The sequence below is a fragment of the Mustela erminea genome, chromosome 10, assembly GCF_009829155.1.
Source record: "Mustela erminea isolate mMusErm1 chromosome 10, mMusErm1.Pri, whole genome shotgun sequence".
NCBI lineage: Eukaryota > Metazoa > Chordata > Mammalia > Carnivora > Mustelidae > Mustela > Mustela erminea.
Window position 1 is genome coordinate 79,386,562 of NC_045623.1, and position 20,048 is coordinate 79,406,609.

At 48.3% G+C, this 20,048-nt stretch overlaps 1 protein-coding gene across 2 annotated transcripts; it reads right to left on the minus strand.

Moving 5' to 3' along the window:
• Nucleotides 1–325: 325 nt before the first annotated feature.
• PPIE (peptidylprolyl isomerase E) lies at nt 326–14,893 on the minus strand. Of its 2 annotated transcripts, XM_032301606.1 has the most exons (11): nt 14,820–14,867; nt 14,362–14,533; nt 13,775–13,873; nt 13,148–13,191; nt 12,630–12,656; nt 11,419–11,500; nt 10,624–10,724; nt 8,359–8,482; nt 2,003–2,188; nt 915–1,057; nt 326–739 (listed from the first exon to the last, which is right to left on the minus strand). In XM_032301606.1, the coding sequence occupies exons 5-11, from the start codon at nt 12,630–12,632 to the stop codon at nt 671–673; spliced, it is 708 nt and encodes a 235-aa protein (XP_032157497.1). In that variant the 5' UTR covers nt 12,633–12,656; nt 13,148–13,191; nt 13,775–13,873; nt 14,362–14,533; nt 14,820–14,867; the 3' UTR covers nt 326–670. The 2 variants fall into 2 exon arrangements, with proteins under 2 accessions (XP_032157497.1, XP_032157496.1); XM_032301605.1 differs by lacking the exon at nt 14,362–14,533 and having other exon boundaries at nt 14,820–14,893.
• Between the last annotated feature and the right edge of the window lie 5,155 nt (nt 14,894–20,048).

Below are 20,048 nucleotides of genomic sequence, written 5' to 3' on the forward strand. Positions count from 1 at the left end.
AAAAAAACCTCTGTAGACTGACTATGAAGAAACAAATGAATTGTTGAGAATCATAACATACCCTTGCTGCCTCAAGGACTGGCCAGGAGTTCAAGAGTGGAGGCAGCAGGACACAGGGACTTCTTCGTTATTTCTGATTTCCATTATCCTGACCATGGTCTGACAAGGGTACTGGGCTTCAGATCTCCCACCTGGCATCTCCGGGAATCCACCCAAGGGAGGAAAGAAAAGCTAAGCCCTACCCCTCTGGCAGCCTAACTCAGCAGGACTGCTCAGCCACAGACGCAATCCCTGACAACCCCTAGGAACTAGCTGGACTCAGCAGTACAAGAACGAGGGTTTATTTTACCAGAAGCAATGTCCAGGAGCCCCACGGGTGGGCCCAGGAGAAGCCGTGGCAGCAAAGGCCTAGAAAAGGCCACGCGCAGTGGGGAAGGCGTCCCACTGGGGAAGGCGGTGCCTCTGTGCGCTCCCGGGCAGAGCCACACCTGGGAGAGAGCCAGAGGGAGTCTGGGCTGCGTCTGCACAAGAGCCACTCCAAGCTGACCCCAAGAAGGGCCACAACACACATCCCTGCTTGCCGCAGAGGGGACAGGCGACCTCAAGTGCTGGTTCCCAGGCAGATGGATCCTGGACAGGCAGGGGCAGCACAGAGATGGCCAGCGCAGACTCACACATACTCCCCGCAGTCTGCGATGATCACTTTCTGCTTCGGCTTCCCATCCTTGCTGCCCTGGGCCTTTGCGGGGACAGAAGAGGGAGAGAAACCAGGGAGGCTGGAGAGTAAGGAGCAGCTCAGGGATGCCCTCTCCAGGTGCCTGCTGCCACCTGAGCAGAAGCAGCCCTCCCTGGGAGCAGCCGTGGCCCCCCTCTCCAGCTGTCCCACTGGGCCCAGGGCCCGGGCAGCCACCCACCTCAATCTGCCGCAGGACATCCAGGCCTTCTGTGACCTCCCCAAACACCACGTGCTTGCCATCCAGCCAGTCCGTCTTGTCACACGTCAGGAAGAACTGGGAGCCGTTGGTGTTTGGACCAGAGTTGGCCATGGAGAGCAGGCCTGGGGGAGAGAAGGAGCGCGTCACCCCCTTCCCCTGGCCCCCAACCCCTAAAGGGATGTCTGTGGGAGACAGGGCAGTGGAAATGCTGCCAGAAGCCGGCCCAGGATGTGGGCCAAGAACTGGCCACAGGCAAGAAGGATACTGTTGGTATCTGTGGTAAGAGTGGCTTCAGAGACAGCGTGGGGCTCGAAGTCTGGCTGAAGGGGGAGAGAGAGAACAAAAGGCAGGGAGGCTGCACTTTTCCAACAAGTTTTCCTTACCAGGGCATTGGAGGCATGGGCGACAGCTCACACAAGTCAAAGGAGGACTCTTTTTTTAAAGATCAATACCATATACTTTCACATTGCTGGGCTGATCCAGCAGAGCAGGGGATGCGGCCACAAGGCAGCAGGGAGACAATTACAGAAGCCACGCTTCCTTGGTGGGAGAGGGGGATGGGGTCCAGGCCACGAGCAGAGCCACCCACAGGAGACAGCTCACACCCTTCCTTGGAGGGAAGGCAGAGCGGGTGCATTGGGAGGGATGCAGGGGGCCATCTATCCACTTGGAGGGTGCTGTGGAGGCTTGAGGAATGAAGGGAAGGGGCAACGGTGGTCTCGGACAGGGACCAAGCATGATTCCCTGAGGGGCTCTAGCAGCACAGTTCAGGCCCCTGAAGTGTAGTCCTGAATTTCAAGATGATCACGCAGCACAGCAGCTGTCTTCCTCCAGCTGCTGGGGGACCAGCTGCTTGCAGAGAGGTATGTCCGACAGAGAGACGGGGCTGCGGGGCTGACAGACCCAGTTCACCATGGCAGGCCCAAGCCGGAGCTAGACCACAGCAGGTATGCACGAGTAGACAGATGGATGCTGCTTCCCCGACCCTGACCAGGCCACACACTGGCGCTGGGTCACCGGCTGGCTCGCCTGCAGACCTTAGCCCCCCGCACCCCAGCAGCTCCCACCTGGTCCCGTGTGTTTGAGGATAAAGTTCTCATCGTCGAACTTCTTCCCAAAGATGGACTTGCCCCCTGTGCCGTTGTGGTTCGTGAAGTCACCGCCCTGGCACATGAACTGGGGGATAATCCGGTGGAAGCTGCTTCCCTTAAAGCCAAAGCCCTTCTCGTGGGTGCACAGGCATCGGAAATTCTCTGGTGCAGAGAAAGGAAAAGGTACAGAGGTCAGGAAATAAAAGAGAGCCGTTCGTCGGGCCGTGGGGTCACTGTGCCACCAAAGCTGCCAGCAAGATGCTAGGGGCCGTGGGGCCCCCGGACAGTCCCAGCCGAGCTGCTGCAACCACGTGAAGATGGACTTTGAGGTGTGCCACACAGTGGGCGTGGGGGCCAGGCGCAGGATGCAGGGCTAGGAGCTGTGGGCAGCACCGGCAGGAAAACCATGAGGCAGGGCAGCATGGCAGGACCTGTGGCATATTCGTGGCCATTGGGATGGGCATCTGATATGACTCAGGGCTGCCCATGACAGCTACCCCCCTTCCCATCACTCCTAGCCCATGTACTCTAATAACACCAAAGTCTCTGAGGAAACAACAAAACACAACAACCCCCCCAAAACAAAACCTCTGAAGCTAGATTCTAATAAACTATATTTGTTTAGTATTTGTATTTTCATTAAAAAATATGCTGTGGGGCGCCAGGGTGGCTCAGTGGGTTAAAGCCTCTGCTTTCAGCTCAGGTCATGATCCCAGGGTCCTGGGATCAAGTCCCACATCGGGCTCGTTGCTCAGCAGGGAGCCTGCTTCTCTGTCTCTCTCTGCCTACTTGTGATCTCTGTCAAATAAATAAATAAAATCTTAAAAAAAATATATGCTGTGAATTCCAAACCTGTGTGATCCTCACACTATAAAGGACTAGAGAGACTCCAGTTAAAAAGGAAAACTGAATACCTGTGTTCCAGCTCTGCTCTACTCTGAATGGAGGGCATCTCATTTTTTTTTTTGTTGAAGATTTTATTTATTAGTCAGAGAGAAAGCACAAGCAGTGGGAGAAGCAGGCAGGAGGAGAAGCCGTCTCCCCATTAGCAGGGAGTACAATGTGGGACTCGATCCCAGGATCCCGGGATCATGACCTAAGCTGAAGACAGATGCTTAACCAACTGAGCCACCCAGGCATCCTGGTTTCTTTTTTACTTTTCTTTCTTTCTTTCTTTCTTTTTTTTTTTTTTAAAGAAAAACTAAACAGAATCTTACCAGAAAACATAGGGAATAATATCTTTGGATATTTATTTAGGGAATAATAAAATCTTTGTGACTCTGGATTTGGCAAGTTTCTTAAACATGACACCCAAAGCACAAATAATAAAAGAGAAAAAATAAAATGACCTCGTCAAAACTAAAAACCTTTTTGGATCAGAGGATACTCAATAGAAAAGGCAACCCACAGAATGGGAGAAAGTATCTGTAAATCTTATCTGATGAGAGTTCAATACCCAGAATATATAATGAACTCCTACAACTCAGTAACAGAAAGACGAACAACGCAGTTGATAAATGGGTAAAAAACTTGAACAGACATTTCTCCAAAGGAGATCTACAAATGACCCATAAGACCAAGAAAAGATGCTCAACACCATTAGCAAATGCGGGAAATGCCAATCAAAACCACAATGAGATACCGCTTTGCACTCACTAGGATGGCCGTAATCAACAGAAAATAATGAGTGTCGGTAGGAATATGGAGAAACTGAGACCCTCATACATTGGAGGTGGGAATGTAAAGTGGTACAGCCACTGTAGAAAAGTCTGGCAATTTCTCAAAAAGGTAAACACGGAATTGCCATGTGAGTACATTTCCACCCCTAAGTATATACGCAAAAGAGCTGACAACAGGTGTTAAAACACATACTGGCACACGAATGTCCATGGCAGCATTATTCACGAGAGCCAAAAAAGTAGAAACAATGCTCATATCCATCAATAAATGAACGAACAACATGTCACATATCCAGAAAACGGGATATTATTCAGCCATAAAAAAGGGACAGAACCCCAACACATAACATGGATAAACCCTGAACACATACTAAGTGAAAAAAAGCCAGTTGTAAGGAAAGGACCACATAGTGTATGATTCTATTTATAGGAAATGTCTAGAGCAGGCAAATCCAGAGATGGAGGGTAGAGGAGAGGCCCCCAGGGGCAGGAGGGAGACCTTGAGGAGTGGGCTAATGGGATCAGCAGTTCGGTGCGGGCTGAGCAGTTTGGAGACAGTGGGGATGGTCGTACAACACTGAATGCGATCAATGCCCCCGAACCGTACACTTAAAAATGGTTTAAAAAGGGGGCGCCTGGGTGGCTCAGTGGGTTAAAGTCTCTGCCTTCGGCTCAGGTCGTGATCCCAGGGCCCTGGGATTGAGCCCCGCATTGTGCTCTCTGCTTGGCGGGGAGCCTGCTTCCCCCCCCCCTCTCTGCTTCCCTTTCTGCCTGCTTGTGATCTCTATCTGTCACATAAACAAATAAAATCTTTAAAAAAACTGGTTTAAAAGGCCAAAGAGAGAGAGGGAGAGATAGGGGGAGACCAAGCAACATAAAAGTTTTGAAAGCTAGGAAACAGACAGAATCATACCACATGTAGCAGACCTCAGAAAGCTGAATCTCAGCACCTATACCTGATGTTTTTAGCAATATTATCAGCCACAGCCAAATGATGGAAGGAGCCCAAATGTCCACTGACTGAGGAATGGATAAAGAAGATGTGGTGTATATACACAGTGGACTACAATGCAGCCATCAAAAGAAATGAAATCTTGCCATTTGCAATGCTATGGATGGAACTAGAGGGTATTATGCTGAGTGGAATAAGCCAGTCAGAGAAAGACAATTATCGTGATTTCACTTCTACGTGGAATTTAAGAAATGAAGCAGACGAACAGAGGAGAAAAAAAAAAGAGGGAGGCAAACCGTAAGTGATGAATCACTGAATTCTACTCCCCAAACTATTATTATATGCTATGTTAACAAACTGGACTTTAAATAAAAACTTGAAACATTTAAAACAAAAAAGAAAAGTTGAATCTTAAAAGCTGGCAGAGCTGAGAACCAACTCACTCTATGCTACAGAAATGCCGAAAGCTCAGGTCCAAGGTGAAGGTAGTTCTAAAAACAGTAAAGTCGACTATTTAAGAAAACAGCTAACCCCTGGATCCTCCCCCACTCCGCAGGCAGGCGGCTGGAGGCTGCTTTCTGGTGGGTAAAAGCTGAGGTCTCTGGCTGGGAATACACTAGACGCAGCTGGGGGCTGAGGGACCCTAGCGACAAACAGGTATTAGGTGAAGGTTTCTACACTAGCCCCACTTCCCGCCATCACAATGGCTAATAACTGGATGTACAGCCTCCAGCAGGAGATTAGACTCTTCTCAGGGGACTCCCAGCTGTCCAAGAGAATATGTCAGGGAAATGGATATTTGGGGTCTGACAGAAGAAGACCCCAAATGAATCACCCCACAGTGGAAGCCGCAGCCAGCAAGCCTTAGCAATGCCTAGGAAGTTCTCCTAGGAAGTTCTGCAAGCACATAGTTAGGGACCCCTTCTTAATATGAGGGAGGCATCTGATGTGAAAAGCAAAGACCAAAACAAACAGACCAAACACAAAGCAAAACATAATACTCAGGAAATAGTGACTTAAGACATAAAATATAGGAAGAAAAAACTCAGTAATGTCCTCAGAAAGATGAAATGATCTTACCTCTGGGAAATAAGCACAGAGTGCTATAGAGAAAGAACACTTAGGAAGGCTCCACAAGGAGAGGAATCAGAGGGGACAAAAGCAAACAAATAATTGAAGAAAATTTCCGTAACCAGAGGATAAAACACTGTCCTGTGGGTGTGGAACACAGAGTAACAGCCACCTAAACACGTCCATGCCAGTCCCTGGAAGCTGAGAACCTGTTATGGCAAGAGAGCCTTTGCAGACACGATTAGGGTTATGGATGGACCTCAAGACGGGGAAAACAACCCCAATTATCTGGATGGGCCTAATATGATCATAAGCCTGTGACAGAACTTTCCCCAGGTGGGGTTAGAAAGATTCAAAATGTGGGAAGGACTGGATCCACCATTGCTGGCTCCGAAAACGGAGGAAGGGGGGTGGGTGCTGCAAGCCTCCAGAAGCTGGGAATAGCCCTCAGCTGACAGCAGCAAGGAAATGGGGTACCTCAGTCCTACAGACGCAGGGAACTGAATTCTGCTGACAACCGGAATATGCCTGGAAACGTCCCCCCCAGCACATCCAGTAGGGAAGGCAGTGACCCAACCATCTTCATTGTAGCCTACAGGACTTCTGGCCTACAGAATGGGAGATAATTTAAATTTGCGTTGTCATAAGCCACTAAGTTTGTGGTCATCTGTGACAACAGCAAGAGAAAACTAATACAGTGGGGCCCACTGAATATCCAGATTCATGTAAGATCTAGCCAAAGGCACATGGTTTTAGAATACAGGACATGGGGCGCCTGGGTGGCTCAGTGGCTTAAAGTCTCTGCTTTCGGCTCAGGTCATGGTCTCAGGGTCCTGGGATCAAGCCCTGCATCGGGCTCTCTTCTCGGCAGAGTCTGCTTCCCCCACTCTCTCTGCCTGCCTCTCTGCCTATGTGTGATCTCTGTCTGTCAAATAAATAAATAAAATCTTAAAAAAAAAAAAAAAAAAAAAGAACACCACACAGACAGTCTACAAGCCTCTAGACAGGGCTATTGAACAGCTCTTAAGCGCCTGGCTAGTGCAACTGAGTAAATGAATTTTAATTTTATTTAATTTAAATTTCAACAGCAGATACGGCTAGTGGCTACTATATCGAACAGCTCAGCACTAGAGAGAAAAGAAGTTTTATGTAAAGCATCTAGAAATGGAACATTAGACTTCTCTAAAATCTACACCCTGTCTATTAAGTGGGAAGGCACATGTATTTCGCCTTCACTCTCCAAAAATGGACTTCCCAAGCTTTTTGCTGCAGAAGCTTACAGAAGGATGTCTTCTACTAAAATGAGGGAATACACCAAAAAAGAAGACAGAAGAAGAAGAGAGTCCAACCTAAGAGGTGAACACAGGAGACCCCATGACACTCGCTGTGCAGTGGGCCTGAACAGCACGGTCCAGGCTGGGGAGAGTCAGAAGGCTCCAAAGAGGAACTTCCGCAGTGGAGGGAAACTGACTATCTGCTGTGTGTGAACATGAGGAGAGATTTACACAGGCAGCAGAATCAGGGGGAGCATCAGGAATAAACGAACAGAAGACTATGCTTGTGTGAAAACTGGACAATTACGAATCCCAGGAAAACAAAATGCTGTGCACGAAAGGAGGTCACCCTAGTATGATGCTTACATAGTGAGAATAACCTATGGCCTAACCAAACTTACAGTAACTATATAAGGAAGATGAAGGGGCAGCGAGAGGGATAAGCTGATTCCTTATCAGGAATCCAACAGAGGTCTAAAACAATGGAATGGAATGGAATGGAAAGCCAACAGAGCTCTAAAACAAAAAACCAGGAAGTAGCAACATAAAAATCTCTTCTCTACCAATACGGAGGTAAATGCCCAAAGAACCAGCTGGAAGCTGAAACCACTGCCTCTGACGAGCAGCAGATGGTGTTGGTGGGGCGCCAGGGTCAGGGCCAGTGTCAGGGGCCTGCTGTTTTTCAAAACAAGCTTTGTGAAATTGACTTTTTAAACTATGTGTCTACATAACAAAATTAAGATTAAAAAAAAAAAAAAAAATGAGTGGAAGTCGGTATTTACACTAGAAAGACTCAAGAAACTGTTAACAGCAATGACTTTTAGGCCCCTGGGTGGCTCAGTGGGTTAAGCCTCTGCCTTTGGCTCAAGTCATGATCTCAGGGTCCTGGGATCGAGCCCCATATCAGGCTCTCTGTTCAGCAAGAGGCCTGCTTCCCCCTTCCCCTATCTCTCTACTTGTGATCGCTCTCTCTCTCTGTCAAAATAAAATAATAATAATTAATTAAAACAAAACAAAACAAAAACCAGTTACTTTTGGAGAATAAACTGGATATGGAGAAGGGAGGGAAAAAATGGACGTTTTCTACTTACTACCTTCAGTATTACTCGAATACATATGTCCGATTTTTTTTGTTTTGTTTTATCATGAATGTATTTAAAAAGAAAATAGTAAAGCAGCACCTATAAAGCCTCAAAAGTGCCCGGCTGGCCTCATTTGTTACTAGAAGCCAGGGTCTGAGATGCCTCAAAGGAACTCAGGTCAGCAACAGTGTCAAGGGCACAAGAAGGGAGGCAGTGAGACCCAGGGGAAGGCCCCCTGCACGGCCTCCAGCGTCCCGCCCAGAGTCCCGCTCACCTGCTGTCATGGGGACAACGTCCGAACGCAGCAGCATCTGGATGCGGCCGGCTGGCTTGTTCCCAATTTTGATGTCCATGTACACCTGAGGGTTTGAGCGGGCCTTTTTTGCCTTGGGCTCCCCCTGGGCACAGAAGAAATGGTCAGGTTGGAGAGTACCCCGCCTCCCCAAGTCAGAGACTGAGTCTTCCGCACCCACACCAAGAACCCAGGTGCGGGGAGTGGGCTGCTGCCTGGTGCCACCAGGGAAGGCCTGGGGCTGTAGAAGGCAGCCACCAGCCAGACCCCCAGTGACACTGCTGGGGACCCCCCACAACCCCGCCACCTAGCACCAGCTAACTCAGCCCTGCCCCACAGCTTGGGACCCCTTGACACTCGCCTTCAGACATGCCAGCTCCCAGCTCGCCGCACCCTGCCCCACGGTCAAAGAACCCCACCTCCCTGGCCCAAAATACGTGGCTCTCCACACCCACAAACCGATCTCATGCCAGTCAGGCGGACAGCATGTCCTCCCCTCTGCTGGGCCCCCTTAGCCCCCCAGGCTGGCTACAATGGAGACCAGGAGGGCAGCCCTCTGGCCTGCTCGGAAGACAGCGGGGGAGGAAGGGAGCCTGTTTTCCACCCCATGGAGACAAGGCTTAAAAAGGGATAAGAGACATTTTCAGGCATTGCATGTTCCAAAGAGAAAAATCCAAAGTTCCTAACTGGTTTGGGGCTCAGTTTAGCGGCCGTGTGCTGAGACCCGGCGCAGGCACAGAGGACACGGCTGTGACTGGCTGCCACGCGCAGAGCACTTGCCAAGAGCAGGGCGCTATTCTCGATGTTCACATCTGTTAGCCCATCAACTCTTTACTACCATCCTGATGATCCAGCCGTACCACTATTTATCCCCAATTTACAGGTGGGGAAACAGAGGTCCAAGGAAGTGCAGTTACTTGTCCAAAACAAGAGACTGGTAAGTGAAGCTGGAAATGAAACCTCAATCATCACCCCATCCCCGAGCCCACACTCTTAACCACGTTCCTCCACCTCACTTTTTAGTTAGTAAGATGCTCACACAAGGCCCCTAACCTCACAGAATCCCTGTCTAGAAAAGGGACAGGCAATAAACACTTGCGTAGGCTGCACAAGAGCGAAGACGTATAGGGAAACAGACTGGTTTTCCAGAGGGTGGGGGGACAGGAGCTGGGGCACGCCCCCCCCCCAACTTTATCCCTTGGGATGCGCGGTAGGAGCCACTGAAAAGTTCTCGGCAGGAGTCGGGGCAGCAGTCTGTGCCTTAAACAGATCATTCTAGCTGTCCTGGTGAAGGGCTAGGGAGCACTGCACCAGAGACCAGCTAGGGAGCTTCTGATATTACGTGCAGGAGAAGAAGCTGCGGGGGGGCAGTGGGACAAATAGGGGAGGGGGACTCAGGAAGGTCTGCGAGAGAACTCAGCAGCACGTGAAGACACGCAGGCCCTGTTCTGCAGATGGTGTCTCCAACTGTGAAGGCCACAGGTGTGCTCTGCTTTGCAACCCAGTTTCTGGCTTGGGTCAGTGTGCGTGCGGATGGATGGTGGCAAATCGACAAGATGGAGAACAAGATTAGACAGAGGAGGCCACCCATTCTGGGCAACTCGACGTTGCCTGTGACACTTGGTGGCCGAAACGTCTGCAGCTTGACACTAGAACAGAGACCAGAAAAGGCAAGAGCACAGGAGAAGCTGCAAAGATCCGTGACTGCTACTGTTTCGGCCAAGACGAGAAGGGAAGGGGGATGCTCCGAGCCCAGAAAGAAGTCCAGAGAACACCACCCAGAGGGAGCACTGGGAAAGCCCAAGGGGCCAGCCAGAGAGGGACGCCCAGAGTAGGGAGAGAGTGCCGGCAGGCTGCTCCCGGGGAGGGAGAGTCTCGGACCCACGTGCAGACTGAGGGCAGGTACCACACCCCGGCCGTGCACCTGGGCAAGGAGGGGTGAAGAGGAGCCCTCACTCGCCTTCCTCACCTCAGGTGTCCTCCTCCTCAGCAGGTAATCCCAACCTGGGACTGGGCAGGGCTGGGCAGGGCTGGGCAGAGCGGAGTAGCTCATCACACAGAGCATAAGGTGAGGGACCTACTGTTTGTCTCTCCCACTCACTCAATACCTCCTTTACCACAATACTAAGACCTTATTTTTTAATATGTTTTAAAATATGTTTTGCAAATTTCCACAAAAACTTGAAAAAAAAAAGTCTCTTATGGAAAGTGCCAGCCTCCCCGGGGAGGCGCATGACTTCGACTCACCTCCTGGGTTTCCACTTTGGGAGGCTCTGACCCTTCCTCCTCCTTATTTTCTTCAAGAGTCTTCCCAGAAAACTTCTTCAGCCAGTCATCATCTGACCACACTGCAAGGAAAAGAATTGAACAAATGCTCAGAAATTCAAGCCGTCGCCCCACGGCTCGCCAGCTGCTTCTGTCTGCAAAGCAGAACATACTCAGTGGCCCTCTCAGCCAGAGGCTTCAGCTGAGGGAACTCCCAAGTATAACGTTTCCACTGGGAATGTCAGCCCTGAAGTCCAGCTCTTAGAAGGCCAAGTAAAAAAAGTATGCCAAGGGGCACCTGGGTGGCTCAGTTGTTAAGCGTCTGCCTTCAGCTCAGGTCATGATCCCGGGGTCCTGGGATGGAGCCCCACATTGGGCTCCCTGCTCAGCGGGGAGCCTGCTTCTCCCTCTCCCGCTCCCCCTGCTTGTTTTCCCTCTCTTGCTGTCTCTCTCTGTCAAGTAAATAAATAAATAAAATCTAAAACAAAACAAAACTATGCCAAGATGGAAGGTGTAGCCTTGCCAGTTCCAGCCCTTGATGGGAACATCTCAGGAACGAAGTGGAGGAAACTGGGAAAAATGGGAGATCAAGCAGGCTTTCTCTCCTGATGCAAACAATTACTCTGAGAAGCTCAACCTCTTTTTTATTTCCCACAAAGGTGGCTCATGCCCTCTGCCAACAAAAACCATCCAGAGCAGCGTTCAGCACCTACTTCCAAGTAAATCCGGATAAAAATGAGTGGAGGGCACGCTGGGGAACCTACACGCCCCACTCACCTGGTCTGGAAGAGCCCTCCTTAATCCTCATTGGTTTTGCCAAATTGACACGAATTGTCCGTCCGAAGAGCTCAGATTCATTCTGAAAAGATTAAAAACCTAGCTGTTTAAACTCCATCGGGTTACGAGTCAGACCGCTTTTGCATTTGTTCCTGCTACATGCGAGATAAGTTCATGACTCGTTCTCCCTTAATCCGTGAGCCCCAGCAGCAAGCTCAGCCCAGGAGCTGCAGGCAATTTCCCTCCATCACACACCTTTCTTTCATACTAGCAAAGGCCTGTGCTCCTGAAAGTGACTCCAGGTCCAGAGTGCCCTGGGATTACAAGGATACATGTAGTTTCCACGTACTTGAGCTCACCTTCAAAAGCCAAGATCTGCTTTGAAATGGTGAGAAATGATCTCGGGGGGTTGAGGAATATGTTCGGTGAGTGGGAAACGGAAGAGGAATAAAGAACTTTATCATCCAAAGATAACTGGCACCAGGAATGGTCACTTCATGTAAATCCATTTAGAGCAGTGAAGAAAATTTCACAGTAAAAAGTTAAGGGGAAAAAAAAAGGAATGGGATTTTATTGTGATTAAACTAAAAATATGGGAAATAAATTTATTATAAATTTCAGGTTTAACTACGCACTAATTTGTAGAGCAAAGATACAATGGGTGCTGATTAATTTGCAGTGTTTTTTCCAACAAGATTCTATCGACAGTATGCTGTGACATCACTGCGCTTCCTTTCTGATAGGAAAATCACGAACACTCCAGCATTTCATCATTACTCCCAAAGACCTCTCCAGGATATTAAAATCATCGGCATCACGAGCACGCCCTGCCATTATCCTTACTGAAATTTCTCACTTGTAATTAGTCTGAAGCTTCATGAAATTCTGCCTCTTCTGCAACATATGCGGTTTCACTGTGCAATCAATTTACATAGTGTTTGCAATTTATTATCCTAGACATGGGGCAGCCGGTGAGAGACTGGCCAATAACAAGGATTCGAATTTGTATCACTGTTAAACGGGGAAGGACTTTTGAGTAAGGACTGATCTTATAAGTGATTAATTCACAGTGAATCTTCTCACACGACCACAGCTTTTTGCTTCCCCGTGCAACCTTGTAACTCTGACAGTTCAGCAAGCCAGCAGACGCACAAGGCCCCTCTGTACCACCCAAAAGCAACTTCAGTAAGAATGAAGATGCTCAGCCTTACCATGTTGTCAATAGCTGCTGCGGCATCCTGTCAAGGAAAGACAAGGTCAAGTTTAGCTTCTTGTGGTGTCTAAACACATACTCGTAGCAACAGAAAAACAGAGTAAAACAAAACAAAACAGGAAAAAGTCCCATCTATACCTCTTCTCTGGGCTGTGTGTCCGTCTAACAAAGAGCGCATCCTGGCTGAGTTTAGAACTGCTGGTACAGCAACTTGCCATCTCGAGGAAGGCGTAAGAAATATTCACCAGCAATGCCAGGCAAAAATGCTCAGTGAGCAGAGCTGCAGGAGCTCAGCAGAGCAAGAGGGGCATGTCAGTGTTGTTAACAGTGTACAATTTAATTAACTGAAAGAAGCTTTCCATCAAGCGGCACTTCCTGCCTCTATGGGAGCATCAGTTAGAGAAACCCAACCAAATGGGAGAAACCCAACCAAATGGGAGAGCAGCTGCTTTTGTAATCAGTAACGACACTAAAAGAAGTCCAAGACTAAACACAGGTAACACAGAATTTTCTCACCTCTGCCAACTCAAATTCAACAAAAGCAAATCCTCGGTGTTTTTCTGGGAAAAAAAAAAGGGGGTGGGGACAAAAATAAGTAATTACCCTGGGGGGCAATGGGAAGAAACAGGGTTACAAGGATAGTGAAGTCAGTCACGTGCCATATCCTGACACTGGAAAATCCACCCAATCATTGTTTTGGAAGAAGGAATCTCCTTCTTTAATTCTTCCCAGTTTAAACAATATTTCAAGCCATATTGAACTTTGACTTTTAGAAGACAAGGCTAAGTAATGAATTATACTTCTAATCTTTCAGGCAGTCAATTCTTCTACCAAAGCCAAATTAAAACCTTAACCTCAGCATACAAAGCAAGCAGAAAAATGAAGTTATTTAACTTTTCAATTATTGATCCCACATTTTGAGCATCAACGGTGCATAAAGCACGAATCCTAAAATCTTGAGTAGGATGCTCACTCTTTATCCTCAGAAAAATGCTGCTATAACTAGAAAGATCACTGTCCTGCTGCCCTAATGAGGCACCCTCTGGAACTTTCCTACATACCAACCATATTAGAATGCACATTTAGAATTTTTTCAAATTCTTTTCCTCTTAGGATTCTGAACAAGACATGAAAAGGACTCACCTGTTTCATAATCCAGAGGAATCTGAATATCTGTGATGTCTCCAAAAGGGATAAAAGCAGCATGAAGAACTTTGTCGTCCACCTCCTCTGCCAACCCACCTGCAAAGATGCCAAATGCCTTCTGAGCCACCGTCCTCCATTCTCTTGAGAAGTTCCCGCAGCCCAGTTAGCATGTGACAGCCAAGGAGAGGGGTTGTTCCATTTAGTCCTTTGGGTACATAAGCACGTTTCTCATTTGCTCCCTCAACCATCCTTATGAAACACACCTCTTCACCTTTTCTTGCCGGCGCTCATCTTAGCGCCAGGATTACTGCAATAGCTTCTTAACTGGCCTCCCTTTCCTCCACACAGCCAACTAGAGCGATCCCGGGAACATGCAGATTTTTAATCCATCACTTCCCTGCTTAAACTCTTTCAAAGATTTCCCACTGTCCTCAGGATAAAGTACAAACTCCTTAGCAGTGAACACAAGGCTCTTTACGACCTGGGCCCTGTCAATTATTTCACCCTCTTTCCTTCTGCTTCCTCAATTCTCTGGGTTTCCCCCAAGAGGACCCCTTTGCTCCGTGGGTAAGGCTATTTCATACCTTCGGGTTTTTGCTCTTGCAGTTCCCTTTCAGTAAACACAGCTGCCCCTACTTAGGCTACAAAGCCCTTATCAAACTTCGCTACGGAGGTTTTTCTCACTTCTACTGGGTTAATCTGGGAACTTCGTTCTTTAGGGCAGGGGCCAGGACTGAGCCATCGCTGCAGTGGGGTCTGTAAAATGAAGGAGCGCGAGGATCTTGAGCCTCCTAATATTCCTCTACCAATCCTCCCGGCCCAGCAGGTGAAGGGGTTCCCGTTAGAGCTCAGCTGGCTTGGAAAAAACCCGGAAAGACTGCGGAAGTCTGGGGCTAACTCCTCGAAGCAAAGCAATACCGCCATCGATCAGGCCTAGACAAAGGCTCGCCACCCTCCGCAACCGTAAACGCGTTCCAGCCCCACGCCGAGACCCACTCCGGCCCGGTTAGCCCCGATACCGCCTAGCTCCGCGCTTGCTCACCCACGTACAGCACACGCTTCGTAGTGGCCATCTTGCTCCCGCGCCACCCGCCGGAAGTCGGCGATCATCCCGCCCCCCTTCCCCTGCCCCGCCCCTCCGGCCCCGCCCCCGCGTCTAGGTGCCCGCAGACCCTGCCTCCGGCTGTCAGTCCACGTCGGGGGTGGTGGGAGGCGCGGCGGCGTGAGTGAGCCCATGAGTGAGCCCATGAGTGAGCCCATGAGTGAGCGGCAGCGCCCAGACCAGGTCGGTCGGTGTCAGGTGCCTTGGAAACCCGCCTGGGCGGAATCCGCCAATCCGCCAATGAGAGAGGGAGCACAAGCAGGGGGAGTGGGAAGAGAGAAGCAGGCTTCCCGCTAAGCAGGGAGCCCAATGCGGGGGCTTGATACCAGGACTCTGGGCTGATGACCTGAGCCACCCAGGTGCCCAGGTTTTTACATTTTTAAATAGATGGGGAGCGTTTTTAAAACAAGTATATCTTGTCACAGGTGAAAATTAATTGTTTCTAAAGTGTTATTGGAACGCAGGCATGCTCATCTCTTTTAGTATGGTCGGTGGCTTCTTTCACACAAGATCAGACCTACTTGAAATATCTACCACCTGACACTATAGGAAAAAAGTATGTGACTCTTGGAATAAACCAGTACATAAATCACAGATTGCCATTTGTGGTAGAAAATAATGGGACCACCTAATTTTCGTAGAGCTGTGGGTTAAGACCTCTTTGAGTCACATTTAAGTCGAAGCCTTGGACCACCTGGGTAGCTCAGTCAGTTAAGTGGGGACTTAGGATCAAGTCATGATCTCAGTGTGCGCAGACTGAGTTCTGCTCTCCACCTCCTGTTCCTAGCTGGGTGCAGCCTGCTTAAGATTCTCTCTCTCCCTCTGCGCCCCCTTCACATGCTTGCACTCATGCTCTCTCTCTCAAAAAATATAAAGTTTCCTCTAAGCTGAAGCCTAAAGGAAGAAGCAGCAGGGAGAGGAGGAAGCAGGGAGAAGATTTGAGGGAGAGACACTTGCGCACACTCAAGGAATGAAAAGGTCAGAGGGTGCAGAGGAGGGCCATGAGATCAGGCAGGAAAAGTGGGGAGCGGCCACACCAAGCAGGGCCCCATAAGCCACGTGAGGGATTTGGCAGTTTGGAGAAGCTACTGGAGGTTATCCTGGGGGAGTTCATGGTCAGCTACTGGAGGTTATCCTGGGGGAGTTCATGGTCACATTTTATGTTCTAAGATAGTGCTCTGACCACTATGTCCAGAGAGGACTGGGTGGAATCCTGGAGACCAGAAGGTTAATGCAGTTGACTAGGAAAGAGTTGGTGGCTTTGCCCCTTCAATCCACACTCCAGCTTTTTCCTAGGGTGATCTTTCTTCAAAATAAATGTAAACTCTCTAGAGCTCCCTTCTTAAACACTGATGAATGCTAATAACAAGGCTCCTAGAGCCCTTGACAAGGGGCCGTGGCTGTGTCAAGTCAACCCCAACCTCCATATTAACTCTGGCCCTTACCACATGCCTTTTTCCCTCACCTCTGCCCCTGCTCGTCTGGTTCTCCCCTTCTTCCATCAGGAGCTACCTGCCAGTCCTTGTCAGAGGTCCTAGTTCATCTTCAGCAGATGAGAGGCCACAGCTTTCAAACCCAGAAGCCAATCAAAAACACACCCTGTAACTATAGTCAGGTGTGTCTCTCTGTCCCACTTGGACACCAAGGCTTGTGCCTATTGTGTTCTCAGAGCCAAGCAGTAGCTGACCGTACCAACCTCAGGCCAAACCATGGAGATGCTCATAGAAATAAGGCTCTGAGATCTGATTCTGACATCTCCTTGGGTCCCTGGCACGATTCCATACTCATAAGGTCACTCTCAGGAAGAATCTGACCAGGTATCCTTTAAGTGGGTGTGGAATAATGAAAAATACCTATGTTGGATCTTTGTCTCTAGAACCTAGCACAGTTGCTCCTGAGCCCCTGTGCCTCAGCCACGTAACAGATTGAGAAGTATTTATTCAAGAAAACCTGGTGGACTTCAGGTAAGAACGGAGGGACTCTGTGGTGTTTTGCCTGGGGCTTCCCCTCCAGTTCAAGGAGCCTCGAGGCCATTTCAGCTCAAGTGGAGTGAGCCGTGGGAGAGCAGTAGGAGGTGAGGCCAGAAAAATCGCTGGGAGATCAGATCAGGTAAAGCTTTGCAGGTGATTGTAAGAACTTTAACTTTATTCTGAATTCAATGGGAAGACACCAGAGGTTTGCCCAGAGGAGTAACAAGACCTGATGTGTTTTAGTGGAACCATTCTGGCTTCTGTGGAGAGAGAACTAACTATTACAAAAATTCAGTTGAGAGATGGTGATGTGGATGGGGGACAAATGGCACTGGAGGTGGTAAAAAGTGGTGGATATATTGGATATATTTTGGATATATTTTGAAAGTAGAGGGCAAAGAATGGGAGAGAAGGGGTCATGTTATGTGTTTGTTTGTTTTATACCCTGCTGTGTTTTACTTTAGGAGCTTTCCAAATATTTTAACAAGTTTGGGCTAAATTTTCTTTTTCATACTAGCCTCCCAGATTTGTTTGGCATCCATTAATAGGCCCACAGTCTTTATCTGCGATTCTAAAATTCAGAAAGTTCTGAGAACTAACAATAGGGGCTTTTTTTTTTTTTTTTTTAAAAGGGAGAGTACTTCTTCAGCAAACTCATTTGGCAGCAGAATCTGATCTGAATTGAGGTGAGAGCCTATTTATAGTTAAAAAAAATTTTTTTTAAAGATTTTATTTATTTATCTGACAGAGAGAGAGTGAGAGAGGGAACACAAGTAGGGGGAGCAGGAGAAGGAGAAGCAGGCTTCCCGCTGAGCTGGGAGCCAGATGCAGGGCTCAATCCCAGGACCCTAGGACCATGACCTGAGCCGAAGGCAGACACTTACCGTCTGAGCCATCCAGGCACCCCAATTTTAATTTTTTTAAAAAAGATTTTATTTATTCATTTGACAGAGGGAGAGATCACTAGAAGGTAGAGAGGCAAGCAGAGAGAGAGGGGGAAGCGGAGAGCCCGATGCAGGGCTCGATCCCAGGACCCAGACCGTGACCTGAGCAGAAGGCAGAGGCTTATCCCACTGAGCCATCCAAGTGCCCCATATCCCATTTAGTATGTTATGCTATGAAGATATTAACATATTTGATTGTCAGAGTTGGTCCAGACTTTGCTGGAGGTGTTATACACAACTTGTACATTGTACTATCTTTCTAAACTCCCAAACCCCAAAGAATTTAAGATAAAGAATTGCAGACTTAGTTTAACCTAATAAAATGAATTGGTCAGGTTTCTTCTCTCTCTCTTTCTGTTGTTATTTGAAGTCGTTTGTATAAGAGAGGGGATCATTTCTTTCTCTGACCCGGGAACACTCTGGGTTTCATGCTGCTGTTACTGCTGATAGCAGGTCACTTACGTTTCATGCAAATCCCTTCTCTGGTGCCACCATGCCCTGCAGTACTCACCTGGGCCGAGCCTTAGTGATTCCATTTGAAGAAGCCTAATCTTGCAATTCAAAGACATCAGAGACTCTACAGAGTGGTGGTTATTGGGCCATTTGATTTGCAGAAACTATTGGCTTTGTCACTGAACAGTTGGGGAAGTTTACCGCTTTCGGAGCTGTATTTTGTGTAAGGATAGAGCGCAAATTTTAATCTTACCTCTAGGGGGCAGTCATGGACTACAAATTGGTATGCTTTTAAAAAACTGATACAAAATAGATTAAACTGACTGCTCTTTTAGGTATGTATGTATTGTTTTTCCCACTTTACAGATGAGGAAACTGAGTTTAGAAAAGCTAAGTAACCTAATGAGTTCATTGAAGTTGTAAGTGGCATAAGGTAAATCTGGAGTTTTAGCCTAGATTTATGGAGCACTAGAGTCCGTGCTCTTAACAATACTATATTCTTTTTTTTTTTTTTTTTTTTTATTTGACAGAGAGAAATCACAAGTAGGCAGAGAGGCAGAGAGAGAGGAGGAAGCACGCTTCCCGGCAAGCAGAGAGCCCGATGTGGGCCTCAATTCCTGGACCCTGGGATCATGACCTGAGCCGAAGGCAGAGACTTTAATCCACTGAGCCACCCAGGCGCCCCAGCAATACTATATTCTTGGTCTCTCTTTCTCTCACTCTCTCTCTCTCTCTCTCTCTCTCTCTCTCTCTATTGCCCCCTCCTGTTAGGAAGAGTGTACCAAAGTGGTTAAATATACCAACTCTGAGGTCAACCTGCCTGACCAGGAAGGCTTGGCCCGTATGAGGACCTGAAGGAAAGGAAATATGGCCTCAGGAAACCGATTCCCATGAAAAGCCACCTGCCGTACCTACCAATGTCTGGCTCTCTCACTGAGCTGCCATGGGACCAACGGGAGGCTGCTTAACTGCTCTGTGGCTCAGGTTCCTCGTGGTAAGAATGAGATGATAAGAAAATGTACGTTTAAGGGACGCCTGGGTGGCTCAGTTGGTTGGACGACTGCCTTCAGCTCAGGTCATGATCCCGGAGTCCTGGGATCGAGTCCCACATCAGGCTCCCAGCTCCATGGGGAGTCTGCTTCGCTCTCTGACCTTCTCCTCGCTCATGCTCTCTCTCACTGTCTCTCTCTCAAATAAATAAATAAAATCTTTAAAAAAAAAAGAAAGAAAATGTACGTTTAAATCAAGCAATCCCCCTTCTGCTGAAACTGGGGCTGTCGCCCTTAGAAACTCACCCTCTGTTTCTACAGGGCGTGTTCAGCCCCTGTACATTAACTACCTCGAAGGAAGCCTTCCAGGCATCCCCAGGTATTTGTTAACACTTAATCTGAAGATGCGATCTCCCACGGCCTCACTTCTCTACTGGATCCAGTTCCCCTGCTTTCCCTGGCCGTGTGTTCAATTGAATACTCACTACAGATCAGTACTTATTTTTCCTTTTATTAGGGATAACAATTCCTATCTCATCAGATTACTTTGACAATTAAATGAGGAAAGGCCTGTAGGGCACTTAGAACAAATCCCGAGGCGGTAAGGCTCATAAGTGTTATTGCCATTAGTTCGACAAATATCTTTTTCAGTGCTACGGTGTCCTGCACTATGGTGTATGTATCGGGAAGGGTCTGATCAGGAGATAGAAACCGCATGATTTATTTGAGCAGAGAGAATTTAACCTCAGTGATTGTCCCCTAGGTCTAAAGTTACTGAGTGGTTAGCTGTGGGTATCTTGGAGGCAGCAATTA